Source organism: Drosophila elegans, unplaced genomic scaffold (genome assembly GCF_018152505.1).
Source record: "Drosophila elegans isolate 14027-0461.03 unplaced genomic scaffold, ASM1815250v1 contig_183, whole genome shotgun sequence".
NCBI classification, from domain to species: Eukaryota; Metazoa; Arthropoda; class Insecta; order Diptera; family Drosophilidae; genus Drosophila; species Drosophila elegans.
Window position 1 is genome coordinate 2,157,793 of NW_024545550.1, and position 14,695 is coordinate 2,172,487.

Here is a 14,695-nt window from a genome sequence, read left to right on the forward strand (position 1 = left end):
AAACGGTTTCTTTGCATAAATACTTGGCTGATTGCGCTTAGAAGCCAACTTAAATAACTCCCCAAATAACTTCGACAGTAAGAGGTAAGTGCTCTTCAAAAAATCAATCCAAAGCCAATTAACGAAACTGATTTGTGGCCTTGACCAAAAATCACTGAACAATGCCGTCGACAGCATTTAATAAAAGTGCGTTTATGGAATAAATAAACAAACAAAAAGCGATACAACAAAAACAAAGCACTCAACTGCAAAGAGAAATAAGTACAAAGTGCACATGAACTGATTGTTTTGAATTTTTTCCTCATGATTTTCAATTGATTTTTGTTTTTTCTGTTCACGCACTTCTAAGTGCAATGGGAAAAAACACACAAGGGGATTACGCACGTTGTTAGAGCTTTGTTTTTAGTTGTAAAAACAGTAATTGGAATTAGTTCTCAGATTTACTAATCCTGATCAATTACTGCTTGCTTAACTAAAAACCCCTTGGGTTTTGTCTAGTTAAGCACATAGAAGTTAGTTACCGAAATAAAGATTAAGGGCTTAATATAATAATTTATTTAAACTTACCTTAAAATATATAAATTAATGTTATTAAAATGTTAGCCCAAATGTTAGTATATTCAAAAAATAGATCTTTTATTGCATACTTTAGGGATGTGCTAAAGTAAAATCATGTATTTTAAATGTCAAACCTTAACTAACTAACTAAAGATTGTAGGTCCTTTGAAAATTTATATTTTCTATTTTCTTATGTGTTTTTTTTTGCACATTGAGAAACTAAAGAATTACAGACCAAAAAGTCTACAAAATTGGAATGATAGTAGATGACCTTTCGCATAAAAATTTACTCCATTTCTGCCTCTATATTTGTAGACCTAAATTGGGTGAAAGCAATCCACTAAAATTTAAACATGTATTCGAACTACACGAACCTTTAGTCAATTTCGAGTTATTTAATGACAATTTGCGTAAGCCAATGGCAATGGACTATAGCCATCCAAGGTGTCGCACCTGTTTTGTTCATCTGCCAATGCCAAATGCCAAACTCTCACCATATCTTTTCACGTTTGCACAGGTGCTAGAAACTATGGTCTTGGCCATACTCTCTGGATTCTAAGCTAAGCAACACGATCGCACTATAAATAGTCCGGACTATTAAGCGAATTGGCAGTTAAGTCCATTATTGATCAGCAAAAAGCAAAATGAAAAGCGCTCTGTGTCTGTCGTTAGTCCTGCTCTTCCTGGGATACGCCTGTGCCTTTTTGTCCAGCAGTTCGAGTAGCAGTTCCACGCCCAAGATCTGTCTCATCAGGAACTGCGCCTGGAACTCCACGACGAATACCTGTGCCCGCTATGGTCGCTCCAATCTCTGCAATCGCTTCAGGAACAGCTGCGCCCTGCGATACGAGACCTGCGCCAGTTCCACCACATATACGGCTGTTAGTCTGTCCCAGTGCTCCGGAATCAGCGTGGGATCCCGAGGCATTTGCGGTGGATCATCGTCCTACTCATCCTCATCCTCAAATATTACACCCATTATTATCCGCAGGGGTTGATTCTTGTTGCTATTAATAAACATTTTTAAAACAAAGATAAACGAAGGTGTTTGAAACATTTTTGGGATTTACTGAGTATAATGCATGCTATCAAAAATACTCTAGAAAATCTGACTTACTATACATTTATCATCAACTGAGTATCTATCAAAAATTAAAACCTTTAATCATCCTTACTTAAAATCTAAAATCTCTAAAATACCCCATAAAACCTTAAATTTGAAATTACCTTCGCTTCCTTATTTATTTGATCTTAAATTTTCAAATAAATAAACAAACATTTTACACCCAAATAATTAAATTCTACAAAGCCTTTGTTATCCGTTATCCGTTATTGATATTAATTTATTTGTTTGAAATTTAAATAAGTAAAACAATAATGCAGGCTATAAGACTCAAGGTTGGAGACCCAAAATCTTTTGCAAATTTTCAATTATTGTTTGCTCAGCTGACAAATCGCACTATAATGTATTAAAGTAGAACACATTGTTTGCCGTTTTGCAAAACAAACAACAATGGGGTGGTATAAAAGCCCGTATGACTGAAAACCATTTAATTAGTTAAAACCACGATGAAAGCATCATTATTCGTTTGTGTCATCTTGGTGGCGATATTTTTCATGATTGTTTCCGGACGCAATAGCAGCACCACGGATGAAGGGTTCGAGATTCCAGTTAGTAATGAACTGACCCGCTCTATAAACAGATCCCGCAGAATACAGCCCTGTCGTCGAAATGTCCAGAAGAGCTGCACATCCACCAAGATGACCTGTGGCCGCTTAGGAAAAGCCAATATCTGCCAGGCCTTCAAGAACGACTGCCAGCGACAATTGAGCAACTGTGACCCAAAAAAATGTAAGTGAGAGTTCAAAAATCATGAATGTTTCTATCCCAAAACCAATTGCTTTCCAGTCTATCGTAAGGTGCACCAGAACCTCTGCCGTGGAATGCCTGTCGATGTGGTTCGACCCTGTGGCAGTAACTAAACGCGCTTCAGATTTCTATAGACTAATTCTCCAAGGCTCTCTTGAAAAATCACTAAAGCAATACAAATGAAATCAATTTGTTAATTATTTCTTTAAGAATACAGCTATAAATGTTATTTTAAAATACTATGGGTATGCTTTTTATTCTTTCGTAACAATCTAAGTAACTTAGTTTTAAATCAATGCATTTAATTGTGCTTAGAACATCAATAGTAATTACACTAGCTTACAAAATCCTCCAGAAAATAAACCTCGATTTTCCTGTACAGTTTGACTCCCTGAGTAAAATATGACAGGATATATTTTGTAAAGTTTTTTCACCATTTGATTCGTAGAAAAATACACTCCTTTTAAAGGCAGAAAATTTACTATTAATCTATTTTATACGAAAAGCGATAAAATTATTTTCGGTTGCTGTTAATATATTAATATTAATATAAATAAACAGGCATGACAACAGGAAAAAAATTACTTACACTTACAAAAAAATAATGACATGCAAAAAAAATTTGTGGTGTCAATTTCTGAATCATCTGGATCATTCATTTAAATTTATAAGCTAGCGTTATAGTTCCAACGCTCCAAGCTATGTTAATGTAGCTCTAAAAACAAATGTAGAGTTATTAAAAAACTATTTTTAACTTAGCCAAGGGTGCAGTGATGGCATTTATCTGCTTGTTAAGTACATGCCACTTGAACCTAGCCCAAAGGATATAATTACTTGGAGCTTTCCCCATACTGCGCTGTGAATTGACAAGACTGCTGCAAATGAATATAAGAAAATTAAGGCGGCCACCATTGGATACTTATAACTGATCACATTAAAGGAGTGCCGGGCTTTGAATCCCTTTTGGAGCCCACTTCGACTGAGACATTTTATCAGTCCGCGGCGATTTATGCTCCTCGGGAACAAAGCACAACCAAAGTGGAGAGATACATATATGGCTACACAGGTTGGGCTTGGAAAGGCTACTACGGAAATCCCGAGAAGTATTCGTGAATGCAGGAAACTGCCATTCAATCAGAGTGGGAAAATCTAGCGTAAAGTGGCTGTCGAAATATTTAAAACCACAAAAGCTGCTGGCAATCTAAGTCAAAATAAAATCGTAAAACTTAATAATCTGTTTTAAAAAATATTGCACACAATTCAGATTTTGGAAGGGATTATGTTAAATAAATAAATAGCCACTGTAAAATGTATAAGACTTAAACCTTTTTCTTACAGTTATCACTGACGTTGGCATTTCATGGTTTATTTACCATTTCTACTATAGTTAGAGAAATGAATACGTAAAACCCTAAAAGTATGTCTTCGAAAATGTATCTAAGAATGCAAAACACTTTCATTTATTTAAACAGTAGATCTATAAATATTTTAAAGTCACTCACGTGCCGTGTTGTTGGCGTTGCTAGATGAATTATGATATATTTACACAATTGCGAGAAACCCAAAATTAAAGACACGTGGAATGAACAAAGACTAGGTAACAGAAGACTTATTATAAAAAAGTTTTAGTGTATGTATTAAATATAAAAAAGAAGGAAGAGAAAAAGATGGTAAACATCTTCCAAGGTCGGCAATAAAAATTAAAGACTGGGGAGTATAAATAAAGGAGAACGCAGTTGGGAAAATAATTAGACATTGAAATGCGTTTGACGTTGGCTCTTCTAGTGCTGATCGCTCTGATCGCCGTGGCGACCGATGCCCAAAAAAATCAGAAAAATACGAGGGTCAGGACACTGGCTAATGGCACTTCCCGAAAGTCACGACAGTCGCGGACCAGGACTAATGCCCGAGCTGGGACTGTGAGAAGGCGGTCGGTGAATGCCCGCAACTCCAACCGCAAATCGTTGATTATTTTTGGCAACGGCAGCAGTTCGTCCAGTAGCAGCTCCACTCCAGCCTCCCGCTGCACGACCACCTCCGTCAGCTGCTATGCCAACTCCAATGTCTGTGGACGCTGGAGTTCCACCCGCAGGTGTCATCGCTTCAAGAACAGGTGCCTCATGGAGCGTGCCAATTGCCTGGCTAGTAAATCAAGTGAGTGTCCACTATTAAATTATTGAATAAATACATAACTATATTAAATATATTTTCCCACAGGCTGGAATGTGATTAATATCGGCAACTGTACTAGCATAAGTGTCAACAATACTGGCACCTGTAGGAGCACATTCTCCACGTCAACTTCATCGTCTTCCAGCTCAAGTTACAGCTCTGCACTGTCCAGCATACTTTCCTCCATTCTGGGGTCATCATCATCTTCATCGAGTGTCACGCCCATCGTTATACGAACAGGTTAAGAATGTATAACACCAAGTTATTAATAAAAAATCTACATAAAATGTGCACAAAGATTGAAATAAACGAATGTCTAAATAATTTCTCAAAACAAAAAGTTTTTAAGAACTAAGTGAATCAATATTTGATATTTACAAACATTTCTAAATTATAAATTCAAATTGAACTTAAGTCAATATTATATATAATTAAGCAAGGAAAATATACTTTGGGATTCGAAACATTAAACACATTAAATTTGTCGGATTTGTATTGCACATTTTGTCGAGCTAATGAAAATGTGTTTTTAAAGCGTGTCTATCTTGGTATATATATTAACAAACAAATAAAGTCCTACTCAATTTGCTAGTTTATTAAAAAGTGTTACAGCACATTTTGTCGACATAATGCAAATGTGTTTTTTAAGCGTGTTTTTCTTCTTAAAATAGCTTAGTATTTTTTTATAGCACGCAAACATTTATAAAACTGTTTAATCTGCAGGGTTAATTAAATAGTGATAAATAACACAGTGTGTTAAGATAGCATTTCCTTGTTTCCTTATATCGTTTTAAATTCCCAAAGAAAACGAGCGTACATTTTTTAGCCCAACTAAGCCACCCTGAATAGATTTATTCTTAAATTATGCAAATATTTTGAACTTTCACCACCGAAATGTTTCGTAATGACCTATATTTCAGTCATACACACAATTTTTTACGTGTGTGTGAGAGTGTTCACTGTGCCATTCTAATTGCATCCGCAGGCGTTCGCCATTCACATCCGCTGTATACAAAAAAGAAAATGGCGAAAAATTGCAAACTAAAAAGCGAAGCTCCATAAATTTACATTGTCCGCATGTACGTGAGCGCCATTGCGCTTGTCTGCGTGGCCATAACCATAATTTTCCCCTCGTTTTCCCCCAATACCCCAAGTAGTGCGATTTATGCGAATGCAATTAAAAAGAGGGAAAAATGGGAAATTGTTAAAGCATACATCATGGCGATGTGAAAGCCATTAAAAGCTAAACGACTTCCAAAGCAAAACCAAAACCGTTTAAATGCATCACTTTGCTGTCTGATCGCCGATGGGATTGAACGACAGAATCGGGAAATTAAACAAAGTGTGGTTTGCGGTAAGTCAGCAATATAATATATTAAATGAAATAAAAAACTTTTAATAAATAAGGATGTATATATCATTGAACCATACAAATTGGAATAGTTTGAGGTATGAAAATTGAATAATATAACTAGTTTATGTGCAAACTCCGGTTCCCCCAATTGGGATGCTATTCATGACACAGTATGTGAGTACATTAGCTGTTGTTCCCAATTGGCCATACACTGAAAATACAAGAAATGAGGAAAAATGGCTTTAAATTTAGTTGGTGATATTTTAAGGTTTAAAATTGCAAAACGTAATTCAGTTAACTAATAATTAAATTGAAGCTAATTTAGTTTACATTTTTTTATTCTTCTCTTTTTGATGTCTAGGTTTTTGAAATCTCTTATACAGGTGCTTAAAAGTATGCAGCAATATTTTTAAAGTCATAATGTTCGAGGGACTTATTGCGAAAGACCATATTATTTAATTCACTGCATACATTTAGTTACCTTAAGAAGTGATTTCAAATTTTCGAATCGATTAGTTTCAGAATTTTTCTCGCCGTTGAACTTTATGGTTTTAATAAATAAAATACAAATATGTATTGTCAAAAATATTTACTTGTAGCGCCCTTGCAACTATCGAGATGATACTGACAATCGTTGCGATAGTATTTGCATGAATAGATGGCCGCATTGGCCCCATCAACACCAGTTTGCAGACGGATGCATGTGGGGGTGTTCTTGGAGCAGGTCCTTTTAGTGCTCCACAGGCAATAGAAGCCCGTGCGAGCCTCCAGTTGAGATGCCAGGCTCAGGATCAACAAGGTTGAAATAACAAATATTATAAACTTCATATTGCCACTCGATTTGAAACGCTCGGATTGGTGCTTCGATTTTAACTGCCTTGAAACAATTGGACCACTCAATTTTATAGTAGTTACCTTTTGTCACCTCTTTACCAAACGCAAATATTTGACTCCAACGAAAGTGAAATTCGAGAACGGCAAGCAGACGTTAAACTTTTTGAGCTTTGGCCATGTGTTTGCCAAAATCTGGTGGTGGAAAAAGCCAAAGCCAATGTTTGTCCGATTAAATAAAAGGTGACAACGCTTTGTTAATCAGCTAATGAATAAACACAAACTGTTTGTAGTGAAATTGGAGCAGATGGGTTTCAGTTTAACAAATAGTACGTTGGGTTAGGTTTTAAAAAAAGTTTATTGGTCAGTTTAAGGCATGTATTTAGAAAGATATAGTTTCATTTTATACTACCTACACTTTCTAAAAGTTAAGTTGATGATATCATGGTAACTCGCTACTCACCTCTTTGCTTAACTTCTCAGTTCAGATTTTTTCGGTTCCATTAGTATCATTTGCCGAAATTTTGTAATAAACATGTCCTTGGTATATAAATTTCATGAACTTGCCGAAAACACCTTATATATGTAATTACCCCAGACCCAAATATGCAGGATAAAGCTAGAGAAATACAATTACTAAAATAAGTAAGGAAGGAGCAAGGCTAGTAATTCTTAGTATTGGTAAGTAGAAAAGTTATCGCACTGGCTGCCACTCGTTCTGGCCTTCTTGCTCTCCATGCGTCAGAACCATCAGTCTTCTGCCTGTCAGTCCATCATGCGAGTTTAAAGTCCCCAGATCCATACACTAAAAAAAACTCTTAAATCAACAATCAAAATGCTCCGCATTTTATAGAATCAATATACTAACTTTTAAATAATTTATATTTTGGATAAAGAACTTTGAAGTTGTATTTTATTGTCTACACCCTTACATAATACTTAACAATAATAACCGTATTATTACTAATATAGTAATTTTTAGTGCAGTGATTTAAAAAGAAATTGTATATTTATAATAGCACCTTACACTATTATCAGATTAATTAAAATGATCAGAACTGACTTGAACAAAAATATGAACTATTAAACTAACAAAAAACAAAAAGTTAGGGTACTGTGCAAAACAATTCTTGAAATTCTTGAAGCTTTAAATTTTAATTCGTTTTTAAATACCTTCTTAATCTGCTTTGGGCAGTGAAACTTTAAAATTAATTATACCTTCAACCACAATTTTTTTTTTTGGACGATCATTGAGGGATTTTCTCTCAGTATACTTTTTCCCATTTCCATTTTGGCTCCTCACATTTCCATTTCAGACTTGCGTCGGCATGTCATGTCACGGGCTCATTTCGCTGCATTTCCATGTAAAACTGTAAGTGTTCCGCCTCCAAAATACAATTTAAAGTACATTGCCTTCTAAATGCCCTTTGATTGTTTCACTTCATTATGGGAAAAACATATGTATAAAGCTGTGCCGAAAAGTGTATTCAGAAGTCGTGTTTCACATGGCATGGATTTTTCTCCATGTATGTATATTTCATACTTTTATTGCTGTTTGCTGTTGTTTTTGTTAGGTCGCATGCGTTTGTTGTTTTTTCAGTTTTGTATCGCACCTTTGTAACCCTCCCCTTTGACCTCTTTCTATTTGCCTGGCGATAAAGTGCAGCTTAAGCTCTGGTTACGATTACGTGGGCTTTTTTATATGAATTGCATTAGCCTGCCTGCCCAAAAGTATGCAAAGTCTAAACATGATAAATACACTGCTGAAGTAAGGAGAAAGAGAGGTCTTGAAAGGAGTGAAAGAGAGGGCTCATATGGGAGTGAGCGAAAGGGCTTGGAATGGGAGTCAAAGAGAGGGCTTGAAAGGGAGAAAAGGGGCAGAACTTATAGTGCACTTTAATTAGTTGGGACATTTTGAATGGGTTGCATGTCATGCGAATGGCATGCTTATCGCTATTTGTTGCTATTGTCGTTTTTCCATTGTCGCAATTTTTTTTTTCAGAACTACACAAGGTCAAACACTGTGGCAATAATAATAAAAGTGAATGAAATACCATAAAAAGTTTATTTTTAATATAATTATCGTAATCTCGGCAGCAAGGCGAGCCCAGACAAGGCCCCTCTCATTTTCTCTCATTTTTCATTTTCCTTTTTCCTGCAGTTGTTTGCTAATTATTTGCCATTTTCCATTTTCATTTAACTTTTGCTCGCCTTGTTTTCCAAGCAGTTTTCCCTACCCACTTGCTTAATGCGCTTTCTGACATGACTCTGACATTTTCCGTTGTTTTCCCTGACTTTTCCTCGTTTGCTATTAATAAGCTTAAGGCTTTTCTCAGTGACTAGCATGTTTTGAGCTGCATTTTTGATTCCTTGGTCAACACTTTCCATTGCGCTGCATTATGCATGAGATATATTTGTCACGCTAATTGTATAATATTTGTATATAATTTATGGGTAATGATGGTAATACTACAATACCAAGAAATGATAATTGACCGTCGGAAAATGAAAAGTTCGTAGCTTGCCTTCAAGGACATATCACCTATGAACTCACCACATAACTCATTAATGGCCCAATTAATGCCAATCAATAAATTCCAAGAATCCCGTCGTCTTAGGTAAACAAATAAATCAAATGTGTAGACATATTCCGTATGTAAATTTAGTTTTGTCATTTACAGCAATAAATTTCATATTATTTTTAGCTTTATGGGACGATTATTGGGCACATGTCTCCATTTTCGACACGAACATGACACCCAGCTCAGAAATCAACCAGCCCGGAAAAAAAAGGAAAGCCAAACACCACCACCTTTGGGACACCGGTTCCAATTTCCTGTCAATACCTTCCGAACGGAACCTATCTGGAAATTGGAATACACATCAACAAATTTTATATTATAAAAAAAAAGAATATTTATTGGTTAAATTATTTCGTCAAATTTAAAATAATGTTTTTGGTACGAAAACTTACAGAACAATAATTATTCGATAATTATGTTTTATCAAAAAAATATTATAAATAACTGATCCTTAAATTGAGAGGATTTAGGAGCAAAAACAGGATCAGAATATGATAAAAAGCAAGCAATTTTAAAAAGTTTAATGAACAAATTTGTATACCCATTTAAAATGTTTTTTTTAGCTTGTTTTCTCTGTTTATCAATTAGAAGAGTGTTAGAACCTGTTCCGCAATGTGAGAAAGATATATTGCTTATAAAATACAAGATTTCTTTCCGTGTATAACCAAATACATGTATTCACTGAAGTTTCGTGTCAGCTGAGCGTCCGCAAGAACCGATTTTCGGATAACAAAAAAAACAAAGAGAAATAATAATAATAATAAAATGGGAAAAGGAAAATAAAGGAAACCGGCGCCTGACACATACAAAAAACATTTGTTTGTTATACAGACTAAATGGATGTGAGTGCGTGGGTGGTTGGGGCTTGGGGGTTGAATGTAATGGAGTGGAGTGGTTTCTGGGGGGTGGTGGGTGATTTTTCTGCGTCGCACTCACGAATTATCGATAAAACATGCTCCACGGGCGGCATGAGGTGGCTTTTGTCTCATTACGCCCACAACAAACATGTTAGGGATAGCAGGTCCTGTGTTTTTTTGGGGGCAGGTTGAAAATTGAAAGCGAAAACGAAAACGAAAGCAGGCCCCGAAACTTGTTTTCAGTTGTTTGCACTTTGTTGATTCTCCAATCTTTACGATTTATTTGCGAGCAAAATCAAATTATTGCATGTGTCACAACTTTCATTTGACTCTTGGGGTGACAAAAAGCCCAAAACAGCCATAAATATATATCTGCTCGTCTATAACCAAAAATGTATTACAAGACCATTTGCCTTTGCCACACCAGCGATCTGGTCGTATATAAAACTTTGTCTTGTCATACTTTCAGTTTCGGGTTAAATGGTTTGTCGAAAGTTCCCAATTTCATTTTATTTTCCTACATGCTCTACATGATTTGCATGCACGAGAAGTGTGGGAAAAACAACAAAGCACAAGGTATCCAAAAAAAAAAAGAGGTTTAAAATGAAACTTTGATGAGCTATTACTCATATTGACAGGGACCCTCATTTGTCTGGGATGATTGGGGCAGGGATTGCTGGACTGATAGCGGTCCGTTTGGCCCGTATCGCGTATACGCAATGTGGCCATGGCCAGACAGTTGAGTGGAAAAGTTTGCGGCCAAGATGATTAGCCTGCCTGCGAAAGGGTTTCTTTTCCAACTCATTGGAAATGGGACGACTTGAAAAAAAATTATAAATTATGATTTTAAATTAATAGAATTTAAGTGGCAGGAAATTCATAAGTCAATAAGCAATTTTTTTGAGATTTCTATATTTTTTTTTTTAAATCAAAATTATTACTTGATCTTTCTTTATTCTATTTTATCCTAAAGTGTTTTCGAAACCAAAAAATAACGAATGCTATATTAAATTTAGCTCAGCTAAAAAATATTAAATAATTTAAGTTAGCAATATTATTTTCTTTAGTCTTTCTCTGGGCTCGCTTAACAAACATTTAAAAAAAAGCTGGGTAATAAATAAACCACCTATTCCCTTACTTCAATTTTTTTAAATGGATATCCATAAAATGGATATTAAAATGTTTTTAAAATTGTGAAGGATACATTACAGCAATATTTATTGGATGATGTGTGAAAAAACGAAAAAAGAAGTGCGGCACATGCGACACATCAACATTCAATTTTCTAATGAAATTTTTATTATAATAAAGCACATACCGAAGGCGTGGAAGGTTGTAGACCACGCCCACCTACAGCCAGTGCTAAAGTATTCATGGAAAACAGTGTTGCTTTCCTTCCTGCTCTTTTCGTACCGCCCCCCCCAACTTTTCCGACTTACTCTGTCCAACATCCGAAAATTCTGTGTATGTATAATGAATTCTGGCACTGTATGGGTGGTGGAAGTTGGTCTTTGTGTGCGTGTGACTGCCTCTCTCCTTGGCAGAGTCCAACATGACCTACATTCTGGATCCGGAACCGATGTAGCTAAGCAACTCCAGGGTCTCTGAGCCACCATCTCACCCTTGGCGTCATCCAAAAAACAGGAAGTCCGGGGAGAAGAAGGCGAAGGGGAAGTACCACGACCAGAAGCGCACGCAGCACGCATAGGAAAATGGACTCCCCTCTGGCGGACCCTCGAGCCACCAGTCCCTACCCCTCGTGACACCCTTAACCCAGTCATCTTGCCAGTCAAGCCCTATAAAAATTGTTTTCGGCTCCTTATTGGCAACAAATTTGCGTGCCTTGCATACAGAACAATGGAAGAAAAAACAGGAACACGGTGAAATTTCCCTATATTGAACATTTGTAAATCGAAGTTCTTTATCCTGAATCATAACCATAATTTACTAATCGTTCGCAGCAGTAAGGGACTGCTGTACATCAACTAAAAATTAAAAACTAAAAATTCATAACATTTTATTGCTTACCCAGTCATTCTTTATTTGTGTTGCCAAATGTGCGCACACAAAGTGTCTTGACTGTAACTAAGGCAAGATGGGCATTGTGATAAAGGTTTTTCCCACAGCGACTTCATTACAAAGTTTTGCTCGAGCCGAAATTGGTTAGGCGCTAAATGCAACAAATACAGCAAACAATTTATTAACTTGGTCCAAAGAGATTTTCACAGGCTTCGCGAAGAATCCGGCAAATGGAAAGTAAACGGCTTGGTTTACCGCTAACAAGTGAATTTTTTTTTTTCCTCCCGCTACGCAATGTCATCAATCATTTGGCCAGGACGTTTGCTGCTTGGCCAAAAACAGGGAAGTCAGGAGTTGAACAGGCTATGTACCTAACAAAAATGAAAGAAAAGGAGAACAGTGCACGTGCGGCCACTTTGTCGCTTATTGTTGACTTTGGCCAAACAGAAAATATATAGGAAATATAATATTTGAAGATGATCCGAGCCAAACGTTAGTCAGCACGTGCTGGATATATAAGAAATAAAATATCCAATTAAGTATCCGCCATACTTAGATAGAAAAGAACAGGGCGTGACAAAAATATGCAAGCGGAAACAGAAAAGTAATTTAAATACCTAATGCAAAAATTACTAGAATATTATTTATGGTATGACTACGTTTTCGATTATTATAGTTAAGGATGTCGGTGCTAGAATTATTAAAACATTTCGAACACATTTTTTTAAAACAAGCCAACAACTACAATTGATCCGATTAAAGTTTTATGAACTTGTTTGCTTAAAATCTTTGTAAAACTTAGCAAGGTCCTGGAATCCTTCATTCGGCAATCCTGCTTGAATTTCAATTTCTTTTGTTTTTCTAGCGTAGCGAAAGTTAAATCTTTCTCAACTTTTGATAGTTTATTAAATTATCAAAGAAAAAAACTAAAGAAAAATGTGCGCCAAAGCGAACCAAAACTTTTCTAATAGCAACAAAAATTCGGAACAGCCGAGAGCCGAGTGGGAGGGGCTGGATGGATTCGCTTTATTAGCCAAGTTAACTCTTTCCAAGGCCTTACGACAGTTTGTTCTGTCGCTCGCTTCACAGTTCAGAACATTCAAATTACAGAGAAGGTTGGCAAGTCAAACCAAACGGAAGCAAAAGCCAAAAGTTCTCGGGGCAACTCGAGTGCAAGTTGCTCCATAAAAAGTGCCAAACATTACCAACTCAAAATACATGCCAGACTGCCTCGGAACAGACCCAAAACTAGAGTCCAAAGTGTAACTGCCAAACGGAAACGAGGCAGAGAACAAACGCAAAAAAAAAAAAATGAAAAAGCCATGAAAAATTCAGCAGAAACTTGTCCAGGTGGGCGGCAGGATTCAATGGGCTGGGCACCACTTCATTTGCCAATGCGAACGCTTCCTGTGGTCCTCGCTCAGGTGACAAAACCAGGTGCCCGCCCAAATGGATCCCGCCTGGCAACTGAAAGCTTTTCGAGAACCACTAACTTCTGAAAGAGGAAACTATATCTGTTCTCCAAAAATATTTTTAGCTGCAAAATTCTTCTCATGAGGATGCTTGAATGGATGCTTAGCAAAATAACTGCCTTAATTTCTGTCTTTATCCTATCAGAGGAAGTATAACTGCCATAAGTTAGTTTTAATTAAATTTTATTTCTTCGGTTGGTATGTAGGTACTATATATTTCTCGTAAGCTCTTTTTTTACTTACAATTATAATTATATTCTTATAGCAAGTATTTAAATATTTTGTTCTCAACAAACATTTCAAAATGTTAAATAAATTATTTTTAAATTCTTAGTTCTAAAACTATAAAAAATAAACAAAAAATGTTTTTTCCCCAAAATTCTGCTTTTAAACATCCCATTCCTACTCGTATAATAATGGAATCAAGAATTTAAAGATTGAAAACGCTTTTACCGTAGTCCTTACTTTATCGTGATTACACCATCCCATCTAGCTTAAGCAAGACCCAGGGGCTTATACATACATACATACATATGTACATATATCTTTAGTTTCCGCTGGTAAGACCCAACAACCTGACCTTCCCGTTGGCAGACCGAGCATTATAATAACACTTTCTCAAAAAGGTTCTTTATGGGGTTTCCACCCCATCCTCTTCGACCACGAACCACCACCCACCATTAAGCACAGTTAGTTAGTCGTTTCTTGTTTCTCGTTTCCCTTTCCTTGAGTCCATTGTTCCACGGTCTCTTCGCTCCTCTTTTCTCTATCCTCTTCTCTATTTTTCCTTAGGGCTGTGTGACTGTGGCCGAAAGTAATCTTCCAAGGCAAATGTGAACCACAAACAAATTTATAGCTGCAATGCGGCCAGGCCGAGCATAACGGGCCCACAGTTCTGTGAAATGTAGATAGAGGGCTATGGCTAGAATTGAAACTCAAAAGGAAACAGTCGAGTGAGGACTATAAAAATATACAACAAT

General features: G+C 36.3%; 4 protein-coding genes across 4 annotated transcripts; 3 read left to right on the forward strand and 1 right to left on the reverse strand.

Annotated features, from left to right (window-relative positions):
* Positions 1-1,202: 1,202 nt before the first annotated feature.
* LOC108137920 lies at positions 1,203-1,556 on the forward strand. The gene has a single exon (XM_017259861.1). It carries the CDS (start codon positions 1,203-1,205, stop codon positions 1,554-1,556), a length of 354 nt encoding a protein of 117 aa, XP_017115350.1.
* A 571-nt stretch (positions 1,557-2,127) lies between these two features.
* LOC108137872 lies at positions 2,128-2,541 on the forward strand. Its single transcript, XM_017259811.1, has 3 exons — positions 2,128-2,216; positions 2,271-2,410; positions 2,468-2,541. The coding sequence occupies exons 1-3, from the start codon at positions 2,128-2,130 to the stop codon at positions 2,539-2,541; spliced, it is 303 nt and encodes a 100-aa protein (XP_017115300.1).
* A 1,647-nt stretch (positions 2,542-4,188) lies between these two features.
* On the forward strand, positions 4,189-4,845 carry LOC108137873 (uncharacterized protein DDB_G0271670). Its single transcript, XM_017259812.1, has 2 exons — positions 4,189-4,582; positions 4,646-4,845. Exons 1-2 carry the CDS (start codon positions 4,189-4,191, stop codon positions 4,843-4,845), a joined length of 594 nt encoding a protein of 197 aa, XP_017115301.1.
* Positions 4,846-6,076: 1,231 nt separating this feature from the next.
* Positions 6,077-6,782, reverse strand: LOC108137921. The gene is made up of 2 exons (XM_017259862.2): positions 6,548-6,782; positions 6,077-6,165 (listed from the first exon to the last, which is right to left on the reverse strand). Exons 1-2 carry the CDS (start codon positions 6,780-6,782, stop codon positions 6,077-6,079), a joined length of 324 nt encoding a protein of 107 aa, XP_017115351.2.
* Between the last annotated feature and the right edge of the window lie 7,913 nt (positions 6,783-14,695).